The sequence below is a fragment of the Ursus arctos genome, unplaced genomic scaffold, assembly GCF_023065955.2.
Source record: "Ursus arctos isolate Adak ecotype North America unplaced genomic scaffold, UrsArc2.0 scaffold_21, whole genome shotgun sequence".
Taxonomy (NCBI): domain Eukaryota; kingdom Metazoa; phylum Chordata; class Mammalia; order Carnivora; family Ursidae; genus Ursus; species Ursus arctos.
Genome location: NW_026622886.1, coordinates 2,103,993 through 2,117,335, shown reverse-complemented (window position 1 = coordinate 2,117,335; position 13,343 = coordinate 2,103,993). Strand labels below are relative to the sequence as shown.

The 13,343-nt window shown below is 41.2% G+C and overlaps 1 protein-coding gene across 8 annotated transcripts in view; it reads right to left on the bottom strand.

The window, feature by feature from the left end:
• The window catches only part of MRTFA (myocardin related transcription factor A), a 191,670-nt gene that overhangs the window by 34,349 nt on the left and 143,978 nt on the right, over window positions 1–13,343 (bottom strand). For all 8 annotated transcript variants that reach the window (XM_057316567.1, XM_057316566.1, XM_057316565.1 and 5 more), the window contains one exon: window positions 5,840–5,905. In XM_057316567.1, the coding sequence (XP_057172550.1) occupies window positions 5,840–5,846 (7 nt within the window). In that variant the 5' untranslated portion in view covers window positions 5,847–5,905. The remainder of the gene's footprint in view (window positions 1–5,839; window positions 5,906–13,343) is intronic.

Below are 13,343 nucleotides of genomic sequence, written 5' to 3'. Positions count from 1 at the left end.
TTGTTTTGTTTGCTTTTATTTTTATTTTATCTTATTTTTTTAGTGGGGGGGGGCAGCAACAGAGGGAGAAGGAGAGGGAGAGACAGAACCTTAAGCAGCTCCACACTCAGTGCAGAGCCTGATGTGGAGCTCAATCTTACAACCCTGAGAGATCATGACCTGAGCTGAAATCCAGAGTCAGATGCTTGGGGCACCTGGATGGCTGAGTTAGTTAAGAGTCTGGCTTCGTCTCAGCTCATGATCCCAGGGACCTGGGATTGGGCCCCATGTCGGGCTCCCTGCTCAGTGGGGAGCCTACTTCTCCCTCTCTGTCTGCCCCTCCCCCGGCTCATGCTCTCTCTCTCAAATAAATGAATTAAAAAAAAAAAAAAAAGGGTCAGATGCTTAGCTGACTGAACCACCCAGGTGCCCCTGTTTGTTTTTAGCTTTTAAAGATTTTATTTTTAAGTGATCTCTATACCCAACGTGGGGCTTGAACTCACAACCCGGAAAAGAGTTACGCACTCCATCAAATGAGCCTGCCAGGTGGCCCCGTAGCTAGTTCTCTGGAATTCTAGTAACCTGGGGACAAGATCCCATGCTATCCCCAAGTTACTAGAGGTCAAAGTTAAATTACTGCCTCTTTCTTATTACAAGAAACTCTGGGGCTTCAGGAAGTTGGTTTATCCTCTTGGGGATTACAAATAACAAAAATCAGTTTTAAAGGAGCCATACCAAAATGGATCTGATCCATATATACTAAGGAAAGAGAATATGGAAGCTCAGTTTGTACATTTGGTGAAGAATAATATAAGTACTAATTCCCAAGTTACAAATAAAAATATCATTAAGAAGAAATCTAGCTTTAGAAGATAAGGGATAATAGTAATCAATCCTAACACTTCAAGCCATTAAATAACTTCTTGTCAGAGTTTGAAAGAAATTTCTTCTTGGTGCAAAAATTGCTATAATCATACGAACAGGAGGTTCTCAGCTAACGCTGGAGCCCCGTAAAATGACGGAGTAGCTACGAGTGCTACAACTGGGCCACACTGTCTCTACATAGCTCACCCAGCTAACACTGAAGGCTGAAACATGACAAAGGGATCAAACTGCAGAACTAAGGGTCAGGGAGTCTATAGCCAAGTTTATTAAAAATACAGAGTGGTGGGGATTCATTACATAAAGCCATTCTTTACAGTTTCAATGTGAGATAGGCAGGGCCTATTTGTAGACCTACGAGCCAGTCAAAACTAGCTGACCAATCTGTTCACTTTTCCACGTAGCAACCAACATGTTTGAGCCCCTCTCAGTGGCTAACCCCTCTGTGAGTCTTCTGGATTGACAGCAACTGCCCTCTCTGAACTATGCTGCCCTCACACTCTGGGTTCTTCCAACCATTCAGAGGTTAAGGGTCACCAATGGCACCAGCTGGGTGCACAGAAATGCCATTTAAAGTGAAAAAAACAAGCTCACTCAAGCAATGGAGCAAGGTCCTTACAGAATCTATCGGGCAAAACTAATGATTTCTTCACGAGCTTGCCAAGGTACCAAGGTGTTTTCACTACACGCACATGGGAAAACAGTGAACTGAGGGTTAACGGTAGAATAGAAACACGCAACTCAGGGCGCCTGGGTGGCGCAGCGTTGGGCGTCTGCCTTCAGCTCAGGGCGTGATCCCGGCGTTCTGGGATCGAGCCCCACATCAGGCTCCTCCGCTAGGAGCCTGCTTCTTCCTCTCCCACTGCCCCTGCTTGTGTTCCCTCTCTCGCTGGCTGTCTCTATCTCTGTCGAATAAATAGGTAAAATCTTAAAAAAAAAAAAAAAAAAAAAAAGAAACACGCAACTCTTACGTTTTTCTCAAGGATTCACAACAGAGTAACAAAAGGCTGAGAAGGAAGAGACAGACAAGGTTCTTCTTTCATATCCAGAAAGATTACAGGAGACTTTTTTCTCATTTGTCTGGGTCAGAAGAACTTTCATGTTTTCCTATAAAAGGTTATTCCTCTGAGCGCTCTCACTGCCAGAACATTTTTCTTCATTTTCACCTAAACCTTATGACCTAGTACACCTTTAAATGTCAAAGAGAAAGGCTATGGTGAAAGCTCTGTTTGAGAACAGAGTGTACCACACATGACCCGTGTCTTCTATGAGTCTTCATTCTGGGTACAGCAGCATTTCTGGTCTTAATCTTTGGGCTTAAACACCAGCTTCCTATCTGTGCCATCTTTCCTCTCCCTCAAGATATGCAGAGCTTCAGACATTATTAAAGAAAGCTCAGGGCCTGGAATATGTAATCCTTTGCTATCTGGCACTCTGTATTTGGTAGGGTTTATATAGTGTTAAATTTGAGACACATGTTTACATGAGGAGAATGACAGATGCTGGGAAATGACCCTGTTTAAAAACACATCAGAAACCAACTTCCATACCCCATAGTTTAGATGCCATGAACAGAGCGTATCAAGCAGCAGAGAGGGGGTATGTTGGAATTGGGAGATTCTTTAATCCCCTGCACTTTATGAAAGGCCATACCACAACTCTGAATGACATGCAGAACATGAACAACCCTGAAGGCAAGGGAGCCACTGAAGACAGAGTGTCCTACAGATATGCTGTCACAGCCGAAAGCCAGTCCTACATGGGAATTGTGTAGGAGTATTCTGGAAGATGACGTGGGTGGGTTTTCTTCCCAGAGCTATAAATAAGATTGGAATGAGAAGAATTTGATAAAAGATATAAACAGAGAAATGATGAGGCAGGATACAGCCATGACTACCTCACTCCTTTCCCCTGTTCGGAGGCCTACCTACATCCTCAGTTGTACAACAAACTTACATATAAATGCACTTCAGAGAAAACCCTCAGGCCTGCAAGATGGGAATGGAAGTGGACCCTTCAAACCAGATGATACTTTTGTAGGCCTCCAAATCTCCAACAATCGACAACTTGCTGGTCACTTACAAGCTGCTTCCAACACTGCTCTATTTTCTTTGGAAGCTGTGGCATGGAGGGTGAGAAGTGGGGCTGGTGGAGGATGACAGGTGGTGGGGAGGTCAGGGAGGCTGAGGGTGTTGGAGACGACAACAGGATAAGGGTAGAGAGCACAGGGCTGTGATGAAGAATTTGCTCACAGGGTGCAGGGTTGACCAAAAAAACAAAACAACAACAACAACAAAGAGCCTCAGGACCTCCTCCATGTACCACCTGGTATTTGGATGAACAGGGAATTTCACACCTGAAACTACTGCCAGGCGTCAACACTGTCTCTCAGAATCTAAGAGACTGCTACCTACTTCCCTCACTAGACAAGCTGAAAACCAAGCCTGTGTCCATTGCTGAAGGTGGCTCTTGGTAGGAGGAAGATGCAGTATTCTCACAGAAGCGGATAATTTCTATTCCTATAGAAGGGCAATTATTCTCACTTCACAGATACAGAGAACAGTGCAGAGTATACAATTAGGTATTCAGAACATTTTAGAACCTGGGCTCCTGACAGAAGTGTTGTTCCAAATTCCATGTCCAGAATTCCAAGTTTGCAAGACAGTTGTATCTGTTCCTGTCTGTCTATCATTCACATACACACACATCACACTTCACAACTGGCTGTCTTCATTCATTCATTCAGTGCCAGGCACTGGATAAGATACTTTCTCAAGGAGCTCACAGTATGGCTGGAGGGAAATGTATAAGCAGATAACTCCAATAATGGAAGCATCATCTGTCTTTTAACAACATAGAACATGACAAGAAATGCTGACCAGGGAGACTGTACGCGATCAATCGTATTAAGCAGTGAGCTCTAGTAGCCCCTGGTACTAAGTACGAGACAGGCACAGGAATGCAGAGCCTTCACCCTCTCTGCAAGGCTTCTAGACCCTGAACATCTCACGGATCTTGAGAAATAGCATTACACTCTCAGAACTAGTACTGTAATTAGTCAGCACCCTACAGGATGCTGAATTGCTCTTTATTTTGTATTTGGGTAAATTTTAGCTCCTCAAAAAAACATTAAATATCTGAGGGCATGTACCTTGTCTGATATTTCTTTAATCTCTCCAGGACTAACTACTCTAGGCACAAAGTAGACATTAAACACGTGATATCCTTGGTGAAAGGGACAAGGAGCTGAGACTCTAGGTGGCTTGTTCCTCCACAAGGGTTTATGAAGAGGCAGATCGGGAGTGCTCTGTAAAGCACGAGAGTGCCCTACCCAATCACATCCCTGATCACAGAATCAGCCTGCTCTATTTGACTCTTAAGGGTTGGGGCTGGGAAGTCCTTCACCGGAAAGCCAGAGAAGGTAGCAGCATCGTGTGGGTAAATGGTTTGGAAGTTAACTACAGTAAATAAAAAGCTGAATTTGAGACTTAAGTTCCTGGCTGATGCTTAGGATAGAAACAGACCTCAGATACCTTCCACCTGCTCTACAGTTCTAGAGATGGACCTGCCATCACCATGTGAATCAATCCCATCCTCACTTGCTTAAAAGGCTTCAGTGGCTTCCCGCTGTACCTAAAATAAAATCCACCTCTTCTGTGTAGTTGCTAGGCCCTCCTGCTAGCCCCATCCATCCTGCCAATCTTAACTTGGCCCCGGGCTCCCCTCAGTCACCAGGTCCCAGCCACACCGGCTTCCTTGATGTTTTCAAACACGTCAGGCTCTTACCTGCACCAGGCCCTTACACTTTCTCGCTTCTCCCTGGCCCTCCGCCTGCTTCTGCAAGGCTGACTGCATCTCATCCTTTAGACCTCAGCTCAGGGTCTCAGGCTCAGGGCCTCAGGGAGGCCTTTCCTGATCATCTTATCCAAAGTGACTCCATCTCATTCCTATTACTTGTTAACACACCAACTGGTTAATTTACTTTGTAACAAAAGACCATATTCTGAAGTTATCTTGTCTCCTCGTTTACTATCACTATTCTCCTTTTAAACATAAAACTCCTGAGAGCAGAAGCTGGATTTTTCTTGCTACATCAAGGGCACACACCAGGTTCTCAAATATTCTGAATGAATAAGTGAAAGAGGATTAGGAAAGCACAGTGGCAGTAGGTCAGCACTGAGTTAAGGTGAAAAACATCAGTTCTCTCACTGTGAAGCTAGAAATTGTATGACTTTTTTTTTAACTTCATAGGGTGTGTCCAAATAGTAATAACACACAAGAGAAAAGAAAGAAGAGGGAGAGCCTAAGCTCTCCACTGATGACTTAAAAAGAAATGTCAAAAAGAGCAAAATCTTGCTAGCTCCAGCTTCCACACAGTTTATAATGCTGTTAGTATTGAAAGCAAATTTTCTTACTTCTAAGAGATTCCAGTGTTGGTTTCATTTCTCCCCAAGTGATGTAGTTGTGCACCTACTAAGCGGCTCTGCGATAACCCATCAAGCACACTCACACCCGTGCCAGCCGCAGGGTGTCTGAGAATCTCACTCTAAATAAAACTGCAGTGGATTCAAAATACCAGGTAGAAAAGGGTTTTCTCTTCCCAAGAACCTGGACATGAAGGCAAAACACATGCAAGAAGTGGGTTCTTTCTCACAATACCCCAGCTCAAGATTTGCTCCTCCTGTAAAGGGAAGTGAGTGTAACAGGGAGTAGAAGCCCCTGAAAAGTGCAATTCAAAAGCGAAGGATGGTTCAATGGCAACATTCAACCCAACGCTGTTGTTTCACTGAACTTAGTAAGGGCAGTATCTTAGCTATTAGTGATTGAAAGTCCTTGAACTTAGAAAAGCACAGGAGAGAGAGTGACAAATGAAACCTGCCGCCCTTGCTTTCTGTTAGATGCTTCCCACAGCACACCAGGCACACACGCCATGTCGAAAACACAGCTCTATGAAATGCTGAGAGACAGAGGCACTTACGCGGCATGATCCCTTGGCTCACCAGTTCTTCTCGCGTCCGGCGCTGCTGGAGCTTCAACTGCAGCACTGCAGGGCGGCAAAGAGAGAGGAGAGACCGAGGCTCAGTTGGGCATTCCACCACACAAGACACATTTTCAAATACAAAGAAAGTCTCAGAACAGAAGGGTGTAGTGTGAAAGAGGGATCCCTTTAATTGTGACTGTCTGTAATTGCAGAAGTGGCCTGATACAGCAGGGTTTCCGTATTCTGCTGTGGGCGGCGAGAGGAAGTTGCGAAGGGTCTTGCAGGGCGATAACAATCCACAAAGTACCAAAGTCTTGCCTCTTGCTCAAAACCTCCTACAACACTGTATCCTCCTCCTAAGACTAAAAAAACACAAGTTCTTAACTCAAAGGAAATATAATGAGGACCAACACCCAGCAGGAAAAGCTTTCTAGATGTTCTATGCTGTCTTCCTGGCTGCAAGTGTTTACCATCATGAGTGTAGTGAATGATACAGTGCTCACATAGATCAGGAAGTATTGGTTATTTGTAAAATCTTGACTTTTGTATCTAAAAATTATACCTATTTTCACCAAACAATGCATTTCTCTAGACCAGAAAACATTTTACCATCAATACAAGTCTTTTCTTCCTCTTACTGTTCACTTAGAGCTTTTTTTCTGTTGTGAAACCACAAGGGACACGAGTCAAAGCACACCCAGGACAGGCGAGGGTGACCAGTATTTCTCCCATCTCCACTCTGGCAACACCACTTAATGAAACACTCAGTAGGAATTTTTCTAAAGTTAAAAGTCAGCGATCTCTATTTCAAATGCCAGTGAAATGTAAAAGGCATTACCACTGCACGCTGTGCAGAATGACCATGGCACGGCCTGCATTCAGAGAGAGGCTAACTGAGAAAACATTCAGAGAAGGAGTAGGAGCCAAGGAAAAGTCCCCTTATGTGGTAAGTCTTCAATTATAAGGTCTCTGCAAGTCATATCTGAGGGAGACCTGCATCTATTAGGAATCATGTTATCTTAGGTTACCTGCCTGTTCCACTCATAGAGCAGTTTTTAAGGCCTCCGAGAATGGCAGAACCATAACTAGGCTCCTGACTGCATCTCAAATTCAGCAGGTCCAAAGTAGAACCTGTCTTTCTCCCAAAAACCTAACCCACTTTCCATCCTTCTTATCTCTTTAAAAAACGGAATCACGATCTGCAGTCCCCGCACCCCCCGACTTCCAAACTAGTACTAAAGTTTTGGAGCCAACTTCAACTCCTCCACCTCCCTCACGCTCTTCCTCTCACAAGTTTCCGGTGCCACGGTTTTGCCATGTTGCACAGACAGCTCCCTGGCTTGCGACCCATTGTAAATGCCCCAGTCAAGGTTGTCCAGCTACTCTTCCTCAAGTACCATGTACTGGCCCAACTGTTCATTCACTTCACTTGGAAATGCCTACCCTTTGCACCTGACCTTCCCGACTCCCAAGCATGCACAATTACTCTAGACCTCCTGTGAGCTATCTTTTATCTGTTATAAAAAGTGTAGTAGTGTTTCACCCTGTGTAATAGTTACCCCCTGAATATAGCGCATCTCTCCTACCCGTTTATAAACTCCTCGAGGGCAGAAAATATATCTTATTAATACACGCCCTCCATACCACTCAATACACAGTAAGCATTTAATAACTGTTTCTTGAACTGAACTGTATCTCAAAATGATAAGACAGTCTGAGAGATCTTATCAGGAAGTTATAACTATTACTATTACTTTTTTTTTTTTTTTTTTTTTTTTTTTTACAAATTAACACTTAAAAGAAAAGACTTGCAGAATAAATGGATAAAACAACAGCCACACTAGTGGCTAACATTTATAAAAGATGTGCTTGGTGCCAGACACTGTTCTATGTACTCTCATGCTTGAACTCATTTAATCTAACATCCCTAGGGAAAGACATGGACATTACTCATCCCATTTTATAGGTAGAAAAATAAGGCCCAGAGTGATTCAGTAATTTACCTAAGATTTTCCCACTAATAAGAGGTGCAACAGAATCTGAACACAAACATTCAGATTCCAGAACGTGGGTTCCTTACTCCTCTGCTTCTTCAGTGTCTTCTGGAACCTGTGCTCCTGAGACAACAGGCATACAATGTGACCACCTGAAATGGTTCTCTGGTGAGACAGAACAAGGGACTGAGGAAAAGGGATATGGTTCAGGCCAGGGTCAAAGGAGTCTGAGTGATACTTCAGTAAAATAAATTTAAACTAACTGAGGAATTTGATTCCAGATAAATTAGAGCCACAGATTAGCAGCAACACTAATAATAACAGTAAGATGCAAATAGTTAACAGCTAGGAGTCACTGAGTGTCGCTATGTGTCAGGCCCAGTGTTAAGTGATTGACATACTTTTTAAAAAGGGGGGGCCCTATGAGGATGGTACAATTATTATCTCCATTTTACACATAAAGAAACTACGGATCAGACCTTTAAAAATATGCCTTGGGTCACACAACTCAAAAGTGGTGGCATGAGAATTCATACCCAGGCCTTTGTGATTCTAGAATGTGGGGCACTTAATATTATGACATACGCCTCCTTGGAGGAAAGAAAGTAAGAGGCAAAAAGGGAAAATATTTGTCATCGTTTATATGTAGTTCGTTCTTTCTTTTCTTTCTTCTTTCTTTCCTTTCTCCTTCCTTCCTTCCTTTCCTTTCCTTTCTTTTTCTTTTTCTCTTTCTTCCTTTCTTTCTTGATTTTATTTATTTATTTATTTATTTATTTATTTATTTATTTGAGACAGAGAGAGCACACAAGCAGGGGGAGTGGCAGGCAAAGGGAGAGGGAGAAGTCGGCTTCACGCCAAGCAGAGAGCCCAACGTGGGGCTCAATCCCAGAACCCTGGGATCATGACCTGAGACAAAGGCAGACGCTTAACAAACTGAGCCACCCAGGCACCCCTATATATAGTGTTTCTAAAGCCCAGTGTAATATGAGCTATTAGAAAATGATTAAATATAACAAATTGATTTGATTTCTGAGAACAGAGAAATCTAAATACAATTCAGTAAGTCTCAACACTTCAAAGAAACAATAACTAATGAAAACTCTGGCTATTGTCCAAAAATAATTTTGAAATACCAATCAGCAGCTCTCCTAAATAACCCATCTACAGATAGGGCCATAAGGGATATTATGCAAACTTCTTGACTTAAAAACTTATTGCCTCATGAGAGCAAACATTGAAGTCTATGATTCAAGTTTTTTTATGGAGTACACAGTAAAGATTGATTTAGCCTTTGTTTTTCAACAGGTCTAGCTCAAAGAGGAAGGTTTATTTAACAAATCTTTCCATCTGTAAAACTAAATAAAATTAAAGTTCAGTTATCTGAAAATTCTATCCTCTGCCCTCTCAGCAGTGAACTCCAAACTCTGTGCTTATCTGAAATCTGACCAAGTTCCCCATTCACATAATAGAATTCACTCTTTATCAGTAGTATCTTGTATTGCTACAACCTGACTGCAGGCATGTACTTTTTTTACACTGCAAAACCCTCTCCTGCTAACTCAGACAATGTTTATAAGGAGGAAAAGAAAAAAAGACCTAGGCAGTAAACTCCAAATTACAGCTGTCAGCCTCTACACCATTTCACTTTAGAATGGATCTGTTTGGCTGTGTATAGATGCAAGGATCCTTCCTCTAAAATTTTCATCTACAAAGAAATAGATATTTATATGAATTTCCCCTTTCCTTAGTCTATCTTCATTCTTCTTAATTCTAAGCATGCTAAATAAAATGCCTTTATGTTTCTAGACTTCAGGGATTATCCATTTTATTTTTTTAAATTCAATTAGCCAACATACAGTACACATCAATAGTTTCAGATGTAGTGTTAGTAATTTATCAGTTGAGGAATTATTCATTTTAGAAGAAACCATTTAATAACTCACTTTTAGTACACAGCAGAAGAGCTATATGTGCTGTATCCACTACAGAAGGTACCCAAATCGGGAGTACATTTCAAAGGCCATACATTTAATGCACATCCACCCTCAACGAGAAGTACCTGACACCAGCTCAGACAGATTATACTCCTAGACGGTGCTCGACCAAGGAGATTCAAGAGAGTAGGAATTCAACAAGATCTCTCTATTCATTATACCCACTTAGATTTCCTCTCCACTCCCCAAGTAGATAAAAACTAAACAAAAATACTTATTTGTGTACATGCACGAGTCTTTATACTTTCACTGTTATTGAATTCCACAAATTTAATATCATCTCTTTCTAAATGGATCTGTGCAAGCAGCCTATATATAGATGAACAGATGTCTTTAAAGCTGATGAATGGTGAATTGACTGAGTTGCCTGCCAGAAAAAAAAGACTGAAATAAAAAGAACCCAACCATAAAGTGGGAAACCCTAGGTTCTCCACTCCCCACAGAATTAATCAAGTTTTCTGCCTGTTTCAAACAAAGGTGATCAATCAATTGCTGTTTGAATAACTGGCTTCTTGGGAAATCAAAGCAAAGGAGTAAACTTCACATATTTCTGCCCTGTAAAGACCACAGAAGTATGTTGATGGCATTCAAGAGGTAACGCCAAAGAAATGGACACATCAAACAAACCGATCAATCAGGATCGGAAAGAAAAAGCCAAAAATAAGTGGTGTGTCTTCAAGCCCAGCTCTGTGGCTTCCACTGGTCGACAGTCCTGGATTTCACCCGGGAGGGAGATGTGCAGCTTGGCATGTTGTTCGCACCTTATTCATATTTATCCATTACTGATTCCACAAAGGCTTCTAGAATAGGGAGATGAGGTATTTATGAGGGAAGTACAAAAGAACAGGAAGGAGATTTGTATGGGAATGATAGCAAAAGAACAAAATCCTCCCTTGGCATTATCCTTTGCTCAATAAGACCTCTTCAAGGAAGATTCTAAATGGCAAGGGCGTTTCCAAAGCCTGATCTCCTAATAACTCATCCATTGTTTTCTCCTCAATAACCTTTAGGTACCAGTCCTATAATAAATAAGCAAACACAATTTAATTCAGCAACAGACACCACTACCTCTACCTTCAAACTGGAGAATCTGTTTCACCGGGAAGATCAGAGAAGAAACGGGGTGGGTTTTATCCTTAGGTGAAGCTTACCATGCTAATAATTCAAACACTCATCTTTGTAGTAGAGAATTTTATGTTATTTTATTTATTTTATTTTATTTATTTATTTATTTTATTGGTGTATTTTGTACTTCGGTTTATTCTATATGCCTTAAAAAATCATTTAGTGACACCCAATTGATAAAATCACATCACCTATCACTGAGAACCAAAGGCTATTCTCCGAGTACTCACTAGTTTCATCCTTAGAATATATGATTAAAAGTAGGTGAAGGGTACTCTCAGAAGAGGGTATTACCCCACATGCTCTGCTGCCTGGGATACTCTACAGCATCATGACCAAAACACAGACTGAGAGTTGGGACAGGGGGACGGTTCTCCATTCATCTAACAAATGTTTACTAAACAACTAATGTGTGTCGGGCCCTGTGCTAGGTGCTGGATACACCTGTGGTCTCTGCTCCCATAAAGCTTTCAGTCCAGCGGGGAAATAGACAGCAAACCACATATAAGTAAGTACAAGTTGTGATTAATGTTTTACAAGAAAAGAATGAAGGATATGACAAAGGTCAGACCCTGGCATTCAGAGCTTCTCCTTTATATATTCTATAATAACTAACTTTTCACATTTCTTCTTTACTACTATATATAGTCAATTGTTTAAGATACTAAAACTCCTTAAAAAATAGAGACCTCAGGGTAAATTATATTAAAATAAGTAAGCTGAGGCACACAGTGTCATCTACCCACTTTATGTTTATTTACTTAGTTGCTCTACGGTTCGTATACTACTTGGTAAACACACCAATTCACCTCATATTCATGCCCTCTTCAGGTCTTCCTCAGTTTCTTGTCAAAACTCTCCTTAGGCATTCACTCAAGAAATATGAGGCTTTACTATACATGCCAGATACTTTGCTTGCTGCTGGGGATACAGCAATGACCCAAGCCGCTGCCTTCCATGGTTTACGCTTTCATGGGGAAAACAGACATCAAATAAGTACTTGTAAAAGTAAACAGTATTTTCAGAGAAATACTCAGACACCACATCCCAACTAAGCAGTTAGACTGTTCCGTCATTCAATTCATCCATTCGAGATCTTTTGCACTCTCAAAGCCAGGGTTTGGTACTAGAATACTGGGAATTACATACGTGAATAAGACGTGGTTCTCACTCTCATGGAATTCTTACTTCTAATAGGAAAAAGAGACTCAAAATGAGTAATTGCGATGCTACAAGAAAGATATGATGTCTGTAATCTAGACTTTTACTTAAAAAGTCATAGGAAAATGCAATTTAGCTAATACACATGCCCTACTCTATTAAGGGTCCCTGCCGAATTCAGTCATCTGGTCTTATGTGTGATATACATGTATGCATAAATAATAAAAAGAAGTGTTGGCTTCTTAAAAATAACAAAAATCCAAGTAGTTACGTATTTTTTTTACGTTCTATGAGAACGTAAAGGTGATAGTACCCAACACTGGAAGTCACAGAGAAACAAGATCTTTCCTACGTCAGTTAAGAACAGTGAACACACACAAACGGGGGCTTTAACAATTTTTATCCTTGTGATCAGTTTTATTAAAGTTTCAAGTAATTTCTTGATGTTATTCCCAAAAAGTAATACACTCTTCTCGGTCTGTATTTATTGTAATTTCCCACAAGCCTTTCCTGATAGAGATCAGAAAGATATAAAAAGGGAGTGAGGCGTCTGCGCTCCCTTATCCCTTCCTGTCACCACTCCTGCGTTCTGGTTCTCAGTCTCTACTCTGTCCTCCAGCATCCCTGGGACTGTTCCCTTCTCCTGCATTTTACGTAGGATTTCCTCAAGCTTTCTGACGTTTCTGAAGTTTCTCTAGACACTTTCATGATTAATTTTCTTCCTTCAAGTTGGGAAACCAGCCTGAATGGGTTAGCACAGTGTACACTGCACCAAAAATGTGTTTCTGGCTTGTGCTTTTAATATAAACAAGAGCATTTTTAAGGCCCCAATGTATTCTATAATTAGCCCTACCCTTAGCCAGAAAGGGTTTACCGTCAACCAAACTATAATTTCCAGGGAATGGAGCAAGCGATGCATATTGGGTAGGTTATATGAATATTTTATAAGCTCCAAGTGAATACAATACATTTACAGAACTGACCTTTAAGGGAAGAACAAAGAACATCAGAGAAAGACTCAGAAGACACAAGTGCTAATCCTGGCTCTGTTGCTACCTAATCAAGTCACTTAACTTCTTTTAGCCCCAATTTTCCCACTATAATACAATTTGTAAAAATAATTCTTGTGCTTTGAGCTAAAAAAAAAAAAAAAAAAAAAAGCAAAAAACCCCAAAACAAAAAAATGCAATGTATGTGAAAAGTGCTTTGTAAAACCATAACACAGAA